A 14,099-nucleotide genomic window follows, 5' to 3' on the forward strand; every position below is an offset into this window, starting at 1 on the left:
ACACATCCATTCATATTGTAGATACAAATGGAGAAAAAAGTGAGACAATTTTGTTGATTATAATGACAGCTGACTTGTCAATGGCTTGCCTGGCTCTAACATAACCTTGGCATTCATGTGTCTTGTAAAACACACTCCAGTTTTTGAAAATTGTCAGAATGCTGTGATAACATTACTCCCTGTTAGCAATTTACTGCTTCAGTGGTTTGGCAACAAGCCACAAATAAACAGAGTTGGATCCCAAGCAGCAAACATCAAGGCAGAACAGGCCTTTTCCACATTGGCTATTACAAGTTGCAGATAATGCTTTCTCTTTATTGTTATTCGTATCTGAAGCTTTGAAAAGTGATGCACTGTTAAGGATTGATGGAACCAGGAAGCCCCCCCCCCCCCCCCGTTTGCTACATTTATTATAATTTATTAGTATTTTTGTTATTATTTTAAGACAGGAACAACATGCATGTTGGTGAAACCAGAGGACAGGTTTCTTACTAAATAACCCCCCTAAAATGAATCAGGATTTGTATTTGGAGCTGTAACCTTCCCAATCCTATTTTCCTTATCAAAAAGATATTCCCCCCCTTTTGTTTTATACATTTGTTTGATAATCCACAGCAGAGTCCTCACTAGTATAGATTAACAGTGATAAATATTAAAAAGCTTGCAGTACATTGTTGAAAAATGATAGGGTTCATCCTCACATGCTAGACTGCTACACAATGTGATCTAATGCTTTGTAAGCAGCTACACATTTCTGGCATGAATCAATAGTTTTCAAATTAGCTTGCTATTAACTAAGTAATTATGCTTCCATGTTTCCTCTGGACAAAATAAAGATTTGCCGTTCAACATGGTTTCTATTTAAAACCTGAATATTATTATTGTTATTATCATTATTTAGAAGTTCTTGTTCCACAAGCTAATAAGCACCTCCTTTAACAAATATGAATAATGCCATCTGAAATATTGAAATAAAAAAACAGTTCATGAACATCACATGCTTATATTTTTTTTATCATCCTACTTATTATTATTATTATTATTATTATTATTATTATTATTATTGTAGGTACAATAACACATTAGGAGACACAAGTTTTGTCTTCTAGGTGCTGCAAAATGGCTGAGGTTAGCAGTCTCTACTGCAATTAATTAAGCTGCTGACGTCTGCTTTTCGAAGCGTAATCTGTTACATGGGGTTACCATGTTACTATCAGTGATGTTGATTTAAATAAATAACCAAGAAAGGCCCATGTTGCCCGCAGCTGGTTTCAGTTTTTAATCTGCAATGCACCCGTGCCCTGTCAATGCAACACCGTCTAGCTGTAGTCCTGCTTTGGAGTAGAATGACATGGAACTCGTTTCAGTTTAGGAATCCCTTCTGTACAGCTGAGTGGTTTAGCATTGTCACTGTCTTCAATCTCTAACCCAAATAACAGGGAATTTAGAGGCAAAGATCATTCTGCTGCTGCCACTGATTCTCTGCCAAAAAGTGATGTTCAGAGCACTTTGCTTTAGATGAAAGTTAGATAATGACATTCTGAACTGCTGGATAAGCATGGAAATACATATCGGGATGTGTTCTACAGATCTCTGGCAAGAGAATAGGACAAACATCTAGAATTTAAAATAACGTGTGTATGTGTATGAGAACCATACACATAACAGTTTAACAAACTGTACATATGACCCTCACATATTAAATAATTCAGTAAATTTTGAATATATCTTACTGTATATATTTAATTTCAACTCCCTTATAAATGACCTTTTTTTTCTGCGTAGTGTGGCTTTCTTGTTCAGTAAAACTCACAAGCATGGATACCACGTAGGACAACCACACACACAAGCAGTTCAATTATATGTTACTGAATGGAGTGTGAGAGATTAAAAAAAAAGAAGATAAATCACTGAATTGTCACTCTCTTTTAGAAACCTCTGATTAGCAGGGCCTCTTCTTGCACAACGCCTTACATAACGACACAGAACAGAATGTTACACAACTGTGTTTACACTGCCCCTTTATATTCAACTTTTGCAAAGAAAAAGACCATGCTGCGGTGCAATACTGATAAGGAAGCGAATGAAGGATTAGGTTTTGTATTAAGAATATTGTGAATCACTTCAGATCTCCATGCTGTACCCTATGCAGTGCTAGACTAATTATCAGACATACATGTACATATGTAGGAGTGTGACACAAGTCACTGCCAAGTCTTTATTACATTACAAACAGGACTCTAAGGATTGTTGCAATGATAAAGAATAAACCCCCCTCTTACACCATGTGGTAACTCTACCTACTTCAGAGCTTTTTCATCGTGCTTCTGCTTACAAAAACCTTAACCTAGCAATTATTCTATGATGTGTGTACATTTTTTCCCCACAGTGCCTGCCTTGCAGACAACTTGCGGTAAGGCAATAAATCTGACACATTTTTCTTAGCATTTGTGTAAATGATTAACACTTACATTGAGAATCGGGATATTTTTTATCTGCTGGTGATCACTCTGAACAGAACACAGAGATGTTGGCTCCAGTACAAATGATCCAGCTCAATAACAATAAAATCTACAGCTGCTAGCTGTTTCACACATTTTGGCCACACAGATATGCATTTATTTTTGCAATACAGTACATACAGTCCTATCCAAAGAGTTGCACTTTTAAAGTTAAGCCAAATCAGGAAAACACACATTTGCATAATATACTGGTTTCAATCAATGTCTGGCACAGAAGTGCAGCAAATTGCCAAAATTGATCTGCAGAGGAGGAACTGATTAGATTGCAAAATGTGTTGTGATGGGAATGCCCTGGATTTTTAACTGTGTGGGTGGAAAACTGTTATAAGTACACAGTGATAAGATAACAGTTTTGCTCTATTGTGCTATAAATTATCATGCAGTAAACAACTATAGAAAATAGTATAGTAATATGTTTTGCTATTTGATTATCCTGTGCAAATATCACTTTTAAAAGAGTCTTAGAAAAATATTATACCAGGATGAAGTAGGCAGGTGCTGTCAGTTTTGTTTAGTTAAAAAAGGTGCCTTTCAGCAAAGAAAACTGCCAAGTGACTTGCCTAGCCTACAGATTGCAAAAAACATGGCGTAAGCCCCCTGTTTGCCTACTAGTTCTACTGTCGACCAATTGGAGGAGAGCAGAAAAAAAGGCTTAATTCAGCATTCTGGGAGGGGTTTCCTCTCAATATCAGCTACATACAGTGGTTAGAAAATAGACAACCTGGATAAGAAGCTCTAGCAAAACAACAAACAACCTTGGACATACTTTTGGAACCTGAAGTGTACTTTATAAAGGGGAATTTATCACATGTTCTGCAAAGACAAGTAAGCTGCTCTCTTCCTTTGAATGCTGATGGTAGAAGCAGCAGCAGTGACCGCTTCACCAGCTCTTGTGTCTGCATGCTTTTTTTTCTACCCTCGTTGTGTTAAGAGGAGGTTAGAAGAAAAAAAAAAAGAGGGCGGGCTCTGTGAACAGGGCTGTGCTTTTTACCAATCACAGAGGTTTCCCCCTCCTCCCAGTGCTCTCGCTCTCTCACTCTCTCTCTTTCTCTGTGAAAAAAGTGCACTGCTGAAAAATTGATAAGCAGCTTCTGTGTTTTTCCTGTCCAACACATTCTCCTTAATTTGTTGGTGTGTGCACTAGAACAAAACAGGGACATTTATTTCAAGGAGCTGCCTTTCAAGAGTGGAGATACAACAGACAGACAAGCCTGAAGGGAAGGTTAAGAAGAGAGAAGCTATTTGACAACCTCTTCAATCTTCATAGCTCTTGGTAAACACCTGAGTTGCCCTCACTGAGAATCCAGAGAAAGCACAAGGACTTGTAGTTTTAAAGAAATCTGGATTTTGGGAAGCCTGATAATCATGTCAGATGAAGAGTGCCGCTCACCCATTGGCCTTGACTGTTGCAGCTGTTGTCTGGACCTCGCCAATGGATGTGATGGCGTGGCTGGTGGCGGCAGCAACAACAACCTGGGCAGCCCAACGGTCACACATTTCCGGCAACTTCGGGATCAGCTGATGTTCGAGAACTTGAACACGGACAAGTGGAACAACATCATGAGGCAGGACTCTCTCGAGTCAGTAGTGAGGGACCCTTGTTTCCTTCTTAACGAAGGAATCTGCAACAGCAACATTGACCAGACCATGCTTTCCATCCTCTTCTACTTTCACAGGTAGGTGTTGACATCTAAGAAAGGAAAAAAAATAGCTGCTGTAGGTTTTGAGGCAAGTGCAGCGTCTCATGGCACTGAAGTTATCTTTTACACGTCTTTCAATACTACACCAAATTGGCCTAATATTCTTTGAATGAAAAGTATATTTGATGACTTGAAAGCTCTCTGATCTCTGATGCTGTAGCTAGTTTAAACTAGTCAAAAGTTTGAGCCTGTAGAAAGATTAGTGTCATATGAAAATCTTCCATTTTCTAGTCTTTTGTGAAAACCTAAAAAAAGGACAATTTGATAATAAATATCTTCCTGTTTGGTGAGGGGCTGGGTTAGGCTGGAGGACATTCTAAAGAAAGTGATCTGTATTATTATTTCAAACCAGAGAGAACAAAGGTTAGGAAGAGGAGTATTCCATGAATGAAAAGGTTTTCCTTTTACAGGCACTGGTTTTTACAGGAAGTTGACCATAATAAGCACCCAAAATCTGGTCCACTTTGTATTATTTGAATACTGTTTGAATGACACTTTTTATTACAATACAATACTGCTGCATTATTGGTGGTGACTTGTAGTGGACTTGCAAAAGGGAATGAAGCATTTAGCTTCAAAGTTTTTGGGAACTTCAGAAGGTTGCTGAGGCCAATGTGAAGTGGGCTAGGGTCCAGTTCTAAGTGGTACCAGTGCACACTGAACCTGCATACCTTAAAAGGGCCTATTTTTTAAAGAAGCTTGCATTGTTGCTTCTGTGAAGATCAGTTGTCTCATGTCTAGTTTAAGGTCTACTGGTCAAGTAATCCAATTTTCATTAAATGTTTGACCTTTCCGAGTTCTTTTATTGTTCCACCTTCACTTTAGTTCCTGCTTTAAATTTATAATTTCATTCCCAAAAGGCTTTAGTTTAGTGCTAAACATAACTGAAAAAGTGTCCATGGTTGTGTTCTGCCATGTTATAAGTTTACCCTACTTTAAACCATGGCTTGCGGACTGGACCCAATGGGGGTCAGCTTCAAATAATAGTTTTGGAACAGTACAGGAAAAAGCTGGACCAACTTGGAACATGTGAGTAATACAAAAGGTCTGTGAAACTTTCATTTTAAAAGTATATAGATGTTCAAAAGGGACTTTAATTAATGGTTATTGTGCAAATAAAAATGCTAACTTGAAGATAAACAAATTATTACTCAACCTAAATTTATAGTTTACATTTTTTAAATGTTTTTATTGCTTGTTCTAATTTCATGTAATTCAGAGTTCAGGAGGATTCCACTGTGACAATAAACTTCTAGATAAACTCTAGTCACATTTATTAAGTGAAACTGACAACAGAGCACGCAATAGCATTTCTGTTATTTACATTGAAAAGTGTATTTACAAGAGCTGTCCGTAACTCAGTATTAACAGGTGATATCTTAGGAGGCCATATGTAAACATGTAAATAGATTAGTTTAGTTTTTTCAGTGTTCAGCCATTTCTACATTACAGGTTAAACAACAGCCAAGATTACAATCTTAATTACATGGTACATTGGCCAACATTACCAACAATGGTCATACTGAAGTTGTACAGATTACCTGATTGACAGACAATTTCAATATAATATACGCTGGTTAGATTACTTTATACATATAAATACTGCTGTAAGCACACTCTGAGCTAAATCTCTTTTTACAGATGGTTCCATAAATCATGTCATTCTGTATGCAAAGTAGCAGCGTACTGTTCATTACAGGTCTGAGTGCTGAGGGAAATGTTTTGGCTTGTGCTGACTAAGAAGGGTTTATTTCAAGTTTCCACCGATGAAGTCTGCTTTTCTTTTTTTTAAATTGTATACAGGTTTAATTTGTTCCTTTCTCATTTACTGTAGAACCTGTTCATAACGTGCCCAGTGTTTTGTTCAAGTGTCACAGAAAAGACAAATGTTAAAAGCTAAGGTTACAGGCTGCTTTGTATACCTGTGTGAGGCTGAGGGGGAGTGTCTGAAAATAACTACCTTGCACGGATCTTAATGGGTACATTCCTAACAGTGAGATGTAAAATGTAAAACACCAGCTTTCCACCCAGCCTAGAAGGAAAAGGTTATATTATTGAAACATCATTAAACTTATTACCCTTAAAGTGTTACAGAGCACCCTTTAGTGTTAAGAAACACCTTATGTTGCCTTTGTGTGTCCGTGTTGACCATTCTCAGCATTACATTTTTAAACTTATTGCCGACTCTGCACAACACATCATGGGTCATAAATCAACTGGGGAATCAACACAATCAACAGCAAAGGTCATGTGTTTCTTGTAAACACTGCATAGGGTTCTTTAACACACTGATGTGATAACTTTCAATGTACTGCTGATTTGTGATCAGCAGCATTAAACTGACTGAGTGACAGTAAACAATGCTGACTGCATACAAGTTCAATTTGCTTGCATACAGCAGTGTGCACCTCAGCCAGCCAGCCAGCCAGCCAGCTCTAAAATAGCTGATCAGAAAGAACAATACAGTGAACAACATTGAGGGACAAAAGAGACCTCTGATGATTGACTGAAAGAAATTGTGACTGGCTAACCTGACTAGCTGAAAAAATATAACTTCAGCTTATCTAAAGATTTTCAACTGACTTTTTCAGCCTCAATATGACAATGCAACAAAAATAAAAAGTGAAACACACAAATGGATTATGAATTATTATTTTAAATGTGTCTGCATACTTACTAGCAAGTCAAATCATTGACCTAAGGGAAATTACAAGCAACATATTAACCCGTATTGTTTATTATCTATACAGATAATAATTATCTTCAGCTCCAAATCCTTGAAATGTTAAAAAGAATATTAATCAATATCATATGCACATAATTACCCACATAACATACTTAAATAAAAGACTGATCAGTATTTTTTCCCTGTTCTGAAACCGTAACTTTGGGAACAAATAACTAAATGTAAGATGGTCGCCCTAGCAACCAGTGGCAGGAATTTGGTTTCCATATTTTATGACTTAGCTTAGCGTTTACCAAATATGACTCACAGTGGAGGCGTATGGCGATGGCTCCAGGGTTCTATAGAAAAGCTTGAAAAAAAGTGTTGCACAATTAGCAGGTTTCATAATGTTTCAATCCAGAGTCAACTCAAAACAAATGCATTTATTATGTTATTTGGGGTACAAATATTCAATAAAATATCAATTTAATCCATATGACTAGAGTGCCATTTATGCCCATCATTCTGTCTCATACACAAGGCACAGTTTTTCATTCCATATGGGAATGGCAAATTGATTTTTCTGTGTTGCTTTGCATACCCTTCACATAGTTACTGTCAGCAATCAAAGGGGGCTGTCAAGTGTCAAACATCAGCACTGTTGTCAAGGCAGAGGTTGTTGATGCAGATGTATGTACATCATATAAAAACAATGCCTAGTGCAACAAAGGTTTAATACATAACACACAAAAAAATGTTTTGGATGAGGTTGTGAGGACCATTGAGGCTTATCCCTTACACTGTTAATACACTGATAGCCATGTAGTTATGCTTTTCAGTGTGCAATTGTAGATCATTTAGTTTGAACATAGTGTGATTGTTATCATTACAGTATAATTGTGCAAAAAAAAAGCATTGGCTTAATGGGAGTGTGCTTATATGCAGGGAATATGTATGTGAGACTAGTTTACAAAGGTGTTTCAGTCAAAAACAAAAAGTGAAAATCTATTTACAGTCCAATTACAAGGCTTTGATGTAGTCTTTTATCAATGTTACTGTCAAAACTGGCATAGAGTAATGTAAATGTACAACGTTTTGCATTTACACCTGTGTTCAGGTGTGGGGGTGCTTTATTCAAGCTGTAGGGCTTATATTGTGTACCCAGGCTGTATGATTATACAGTACTACCAGTATTACCAGATAACTATTTAGTTAAGTCAATACCAACTACCTTTCACGGGTGTACCAGTGCAAGACCAGTCACCACGCAATTCTGAGCAAACAACATCTGAGGCATTGTAAAAGGGAAATGGTAGAGACAATTCTTTCACATTGCCGTGTTCCATAATGGTGGGTCATGTCCCACAGTAACCTACCTCTGTTCTCGGCTCTCTCACCCAAACTGCACAAGATTACATTTCTTACACAATGAGGGACACTCTACACACAACATATTAACTTATAACACAGGAGTAATGGAATAAGCCATTCAATGCATACTGATACTGTAAATAACCAAAAATAAAATCTCATCTCCTAAGGGAAAGAATGCTCTGCCTACATGATCCTTTTATGGAACCGCCCTGTGATATTTGTTACAAATTCATTGTGAGAGTGTTGTCTCATGAACAAAGACATAAATAAAACTCTTAACATACAATTACTTACTGGTAACACAAACCTGTATTGTGAGCTATATCTACAATGAATGCATGAAACATCAGTCTTAAAACGACAAGCCCTAAAACACACAAGAAGATGTAACACCCAGGTATTGAAACGTATCCCAATTTTAAAACGGACTCTGTAGCAAGGATACCTATCAGGGATACCTTTACATTTGAACAGCAATGGACTATACAATTAAAAAAATGCACTTACAGTAATTATTTACTTTTAAAGCCAAGAAAGAAACGAGTTTATACTGTACTGAGAATTGGACTGAGCAACATTATTTAACAAGCTGATATTTTTAACTGGCCATCCATATTTATGAAATTGTTCCAAGCATCTGTATGATGGGTGCATTGTGACTCTGGTTAGCCACGGCATGTCAATTTGCATTAGTGCATGTTTTCTTCAGCGATGCCTATGCACAAAACATGTCAGGATCATGCCCCTAAATACTTTTTTTTTTCTTTTTTATCAGCCTGCTGCCACTGCTGAATCAAATACAGTCCTTGACTACATCTGTGGTTTGTAGCAAAATGTCTGAGTTAATGTACTATATACACACTATTATCAACATGCCTGATGATAAGCATCCTTATAATCTTCTCTCTTGACGATCAACTCATTCAAACTACTGTAAGAGTCTGTGTAACATGATTGGAAAAGCTATTTACTATAAGGCATGTATTTTCAGAATTTGGCAAGTTAAAATTATGTTACAAATATTTAACAAAATAGATGCGGATGTCAAATAACGAAATGACACTTATGTAAAGTACAGGAACAAGTTTTTCTAATTTCTCCAACCCTTTGATGGGTTTACAGCATTATAATTCACAATGTGTCATCTAATATGCTTCTATAGTATATAAAGAAAAGTTAAGGGAAAACAAGCAGAAAGGAAGATGCCAGCTCACTTTAAGTTTTTAAGCTCCTGTTTCTACACATGGGTGTTGAAATACTAAAGCCTTAGTAGGCCAAGAATATAGGCAGGGCAAGTTCAATGAATCATATGCAAATATAAGTATTTTGTAGACTTAATGCAACACATATTATATCTTGCTTTTTAAATCAGGTGGTTACATTTGTTTGGCAGGGCTTACAGGAGTCAGGGAGGCTGCAGTAATACAGTAATTCCCAGTGTAGGGAATTGGTATAACTTCAGTGAGTTGAGCTTAAGTGGGTGTAGGTATGGAATGTATTAACACCTCAATGTGTTTATACTGTGTGAACAGTTGTCCTTTATATGGGAAAACATTGACCTATTGATCAAATGTTTGTGTATGTTACAGATACAAGACTAAGACAAGTCCAAAATGTTTGTGTGCTTATTCTGTTGTGTTATAGTTTTTAAAAAAAGTATAGGGCTTACTTTAAAATAATGTATGTTGCTTAGTCAATGGATCGACTAGTTCAGCATACCATTTTTTAAATAAGAACCTTTTATTCAAACTTTTATTCTGTATGCCCATTCGACTGCATCCTAACTTATGCAATGACTAACTGCTTAACCTTCATAAAGCACTTTACATCACTGTTCTTCAGTCCCCTCAGCTGTAATACTTTATTGAAGCAGATAGATTGGAAGAAATACAGGCCAGGTATTCAAAAGAGATTTCCTTTCCTTGCAGAGTTGTGCCTGTGAGTCAAATTTAAAATGGGAGTTGCAGGAGGAAAAAAAAAAAAAAAAAAAAAAACCCTCTTGCTCATTTGTTTTATTAATCTCAAGTGCTTATCCACAATTCTGGAGGAGGAGTTTTGAATGATTCTGCAAGCCCATCTACAAATGCGAATATGTTTTCTGAATATGTTTCATGTATTTGAATTCACTTCAATAATTTGCAAAAAAACCAGCTAAAATGATATGGTTCAGCTAAAATGAACAGCCACGGTATATTAAACAGCATTGTGTTATTATACTTCTTTAATTGTGTAGCATAATTAGACATTGTTTCATTGATTTAGTGCCACGTCCTAACAGGTTTATCTTGGTCTAGGAGTATTTTTGTGTTGATTAAAAGATATGAAAATTCTAATTATATTTATATATAGACTATAGCGATAGAGTAATCATGTGGTACGGTTTTTAAGATGTTTCACCTTGTTTTGGTGCCAAATCTAATTTCTTTCACCCTTGAATTTTTTTGTTTTTCCCTTTCCAAACAATTTGACTTCATTTTCTAAGACATTGTCAGCTATTATTAGAATCTCCTTTTTCAGTAAAGTTGCTCTTTCTATGGTTTTGAACACTGAGCCATAGTTTTACCTTATACACAAATACACCTGTGTAAGTTGGGTAGAGTCTGAGTTGTGATTCATTTCCTGTTTAAATTCATTTCAGTGTCTTCATTTCCGTAGCCTTTCGATGTTAACATTTCCCTGCCACTGTTTTGAATTTCACAGAGTTGCATAAATTCACAGAATCTTTGAATATCTGGCCTTATGTTTGTATCTCTGTTATCCCAGGTCAGATGACACCAACAACAGCATTGAGGCTATGTCTAGTAGTAGAATAAAACTCTACTAAGATCAATTGATAACCTATCATGTTAGTAAGCATGTTTCAGGTGATGTAACAACACTAACAGCCTGGCTCTCAAATGTCAAAAATACACTTCCGAAAGCTGTATATCACAGACTACTACATTTGGAACAGCTTCTAAACAGTGGACGAGTGATAACACTGAAAATCAAATGTAAAATTCAAGCTGTCACATGCGCACTGGAAGAACGATGTTTCCATTGAGCAGTAAAAAGCAATGGTGGACTTTGTTTTAGTATCCTGGAGTGAGGAGATTCAGTTTGAAGCAGCCAGCATTGGGGCCCCAGAAGGTATAAGCATAGCTGTGATTGAAACAAGCCCTGAATTCAGTGCATCAATGTAGCAATGAGAGCCTCCTACTGAAACACGAAGAAAAAGGTCTATTAAGAAGATGCCAAGCGTCTCTTTGTTTCTATGAACAGCTTCCACAGTCACTTGAATAGATCTTTTTCAAAAGTCAATGGAGGAAAATACAAATAAAATTAATGGTGCGTACTCCTCAATATGTGTACTGAATTCACAAGCGAGGAGCAATGGTCCTTGCAATTCACACTGAAGGGGCATGACAAACACACATTTAGTTTTTCTGGTTGAAAGAACAGTTTTTGCCTATGGCCTAAGAACTTGAATTCATGCCATCTGTTTTGCTTGTTATAGCTTTTATAATGTAAGACTGTACCTAAACTGTTGTATAAGAATTTTTATTACGATAGATTTCCAGTTTGTGTCCTTAGGTTGTCCCCTAGCAGTGCTAAGGGAAAAGGGTTGTACAAAGGCACATACCATTCTTATTACACAGTGGTAATGCATGGCTACGAGTGCGATAACACAACAGGACCACTGTACAATATTTGCTTTAATTGTGTTTTAACCCTTTCACTTATCAAGTATTGGCTTTGCCCATAGTATTACAATACATTAGCTTTAACTGGCTTCACTTAAAAGAGATATTAAAACACATTATATAACATACAAAATAACATGCATGGCTTTCAGAAGAGCTTATTTAGGTCATAGCATTCACAATGATAAACTGTGTTTGCGACAAAGCCAGCAACTTTTGATTACACACCATGCAGTACTGGTTCTCATCTGCAAGCTGCACATAGTTTGTGGGATTTCATTAGACAAAACCTCTTTTATAGGGAGCAAAAAAATGTAGAAATGCGTGCAATGAAGTGTAGCCTCTGTGTTCTACAAAGGATGTTTTTTTGATAGTTATCAGTCCATTAAGACAGGCGTGAGAGTGAGCGTTTTACTTACAGTAGATGGGTCTCCTAGGTTAAATGCTGGCATGTCCATAAGAGACTAGAATGTTATTTTATAGCAAACATATGTACATTACTTATTTTCCAAATCCGTCTTAAGATACAGTTAAACATGACATGAATTGAAGTGATTTATGCAAAATATCATTCTTGATACCTTGATAGGTTTTTGCCCAGAAAAGCCTGGAAAAGAGGTAAAAACATTTATCTGGGTTATTTTTCTTAAAACAACAAAATAAATAAATACAATTGGCATTTGCTTAAAGTCAGTGCCTTTTTTCTTAAATACAGAAGTTGTGTCTGAGACTGATATGTACTTTGTACTATGAAGAGGGGGTTTAATACTTTGATCATGAATTTCTGTTCTCTGCCTTCCGTTTAAGCAACTTTAAGTTACTCAATATGTCTGAGCTGTCCTACTTTACTGATTTTAAACTATACATATCCTAAGCAGGCTACACCAGTATAGTGGTTTAGTAGCACAAGAGGTAGCAAATTTCCTTTAGCACAGCCTTAGATACACAATAGCCTTTTGTGCAGGTATTAATAAGATTCTTGACAGTCAGTGCCACTGTAAAAAACTTACAAAGGCCACTGTCTCCTAAGCTGTCACATCAGAGAAGAGCAACACATTTACAGGGATGACAGTCTTCTCCAGCTGCCCAAGACACAAGACCAGTCCTTATAGACCTTATGTTAAACCAAATTCTGCAGAATAAATGCAATTTGGATAGTATTCAAAACTAAAATAAACCTTTTAAAAATGAGTCAGTCAAAATATAAACGTGTTACCACTATTGCTCCATTGGTCCCATTGTAGCTACCCTTGTCCTACCACTGCCTTGCCAATAATCCATGTTTGTATTAACTTCTGAAAATGTTAATGTTTAGTAATATAATATAATGAAAAGGCTAAACTGTGGAAGGATGTAGTAAACTAGCTATTTCACAGTAAACATAACTGAGGGAACTGCAACGTTGCTAGATGGTTTTAGTTATTGTTTCTTTTTTTTTTGTAAATGTAGCATACAAATACCATATGATATTACAGGCTTGTGAAAGTCTATGGAAGTAAGTGTGTCATCGACACCTTAATTGGTATAACACAGATCTATAAAAGTTTATGTTTGTCATTCAAGTACACTTTTCACCATTTACAGTAAACCTAGTTATACAATATTGAAGCTGATGAGTGAGGTAAAGGTTAAGCAAAGACTTCAGCATTGAACTGAGTTGCTATCACACTGAACGCAGGCAAGCCTTGCTCAAAGATAGCAAAACCATAAACTGGCAAAGGTGGAAGCTTTGCAGTAGGAACACACAGATATATCCTTGTCAGTGTTAGTTACCAACTGAATGGTGTATCAAGATATCTACAAAAAGGATCAAGTCAGGGATTGGTCATATAAAGACCTATAGAAAAGAACAGCCTTTAAATAATGTTTCTGTTTTAAACATCCATATTCCTTCATATTCTGGTCATCTCAGTAACTGAAAAAGGTCCTTTGCAAGTTACATTACTATTGAATAAGCAGGTCTCAACATACTGCAACATACATAATCCACTATATGCCCATCACTTAAGGGTCACACATACAAGCAAAGAGCCAACAGTTATTCAGCAGAAGAAAACGGGGATCAGTTCAGCATTGCTTGTACTAATCTAAGAAAAATGTTTGGTTAGCAATGCATTATATTTGATCAAATGTCAAAACTGGTGGATGTCAGATT

General features: G+C 36.4%; 1 protein-coding gene across 1 annotated transcript in view; it reads left to right on the forward strand.

The window, feature by feature from the left end:
• Positions 1–3,583: 3,583 nt before the first annotated feature.
• The window catches only part of LOC121295475 (TSC22 domain family protein 3-like), a 59,035-nt gene continuing 48,519 nt past the window's right edge, over positions 3,584–14,099 (forward strand). Inside the window, exon 1 of the mRNA XM_041220114.1 lies at positions 3,584–4,198. Within this exon, the coding sequence (XP_041076048.1) occupies positions 3,888–4,198 (311 nt within the window). The 5' untranslated portion in view covers positions 3,584–3,887. The remainder of the gene's footprint in view (positions 4,199–14,099) is intronic.

The sequence above is a fragment of the Polyodon spathula genome, chromosome 20, assembly GCF_017654505.1.
Source record: "Polyodon spathula isolate WHYD16114869_AA chromosome 20, ASM1765450v1, whole genome shotgun sequence".
NCBI classification, from domain to species: Eukaryota; Metazoa; Chordata; class Actinopteri; order Acipenseriformes; family Polyodontidae; genus Polyodon; species Polyodon spathula.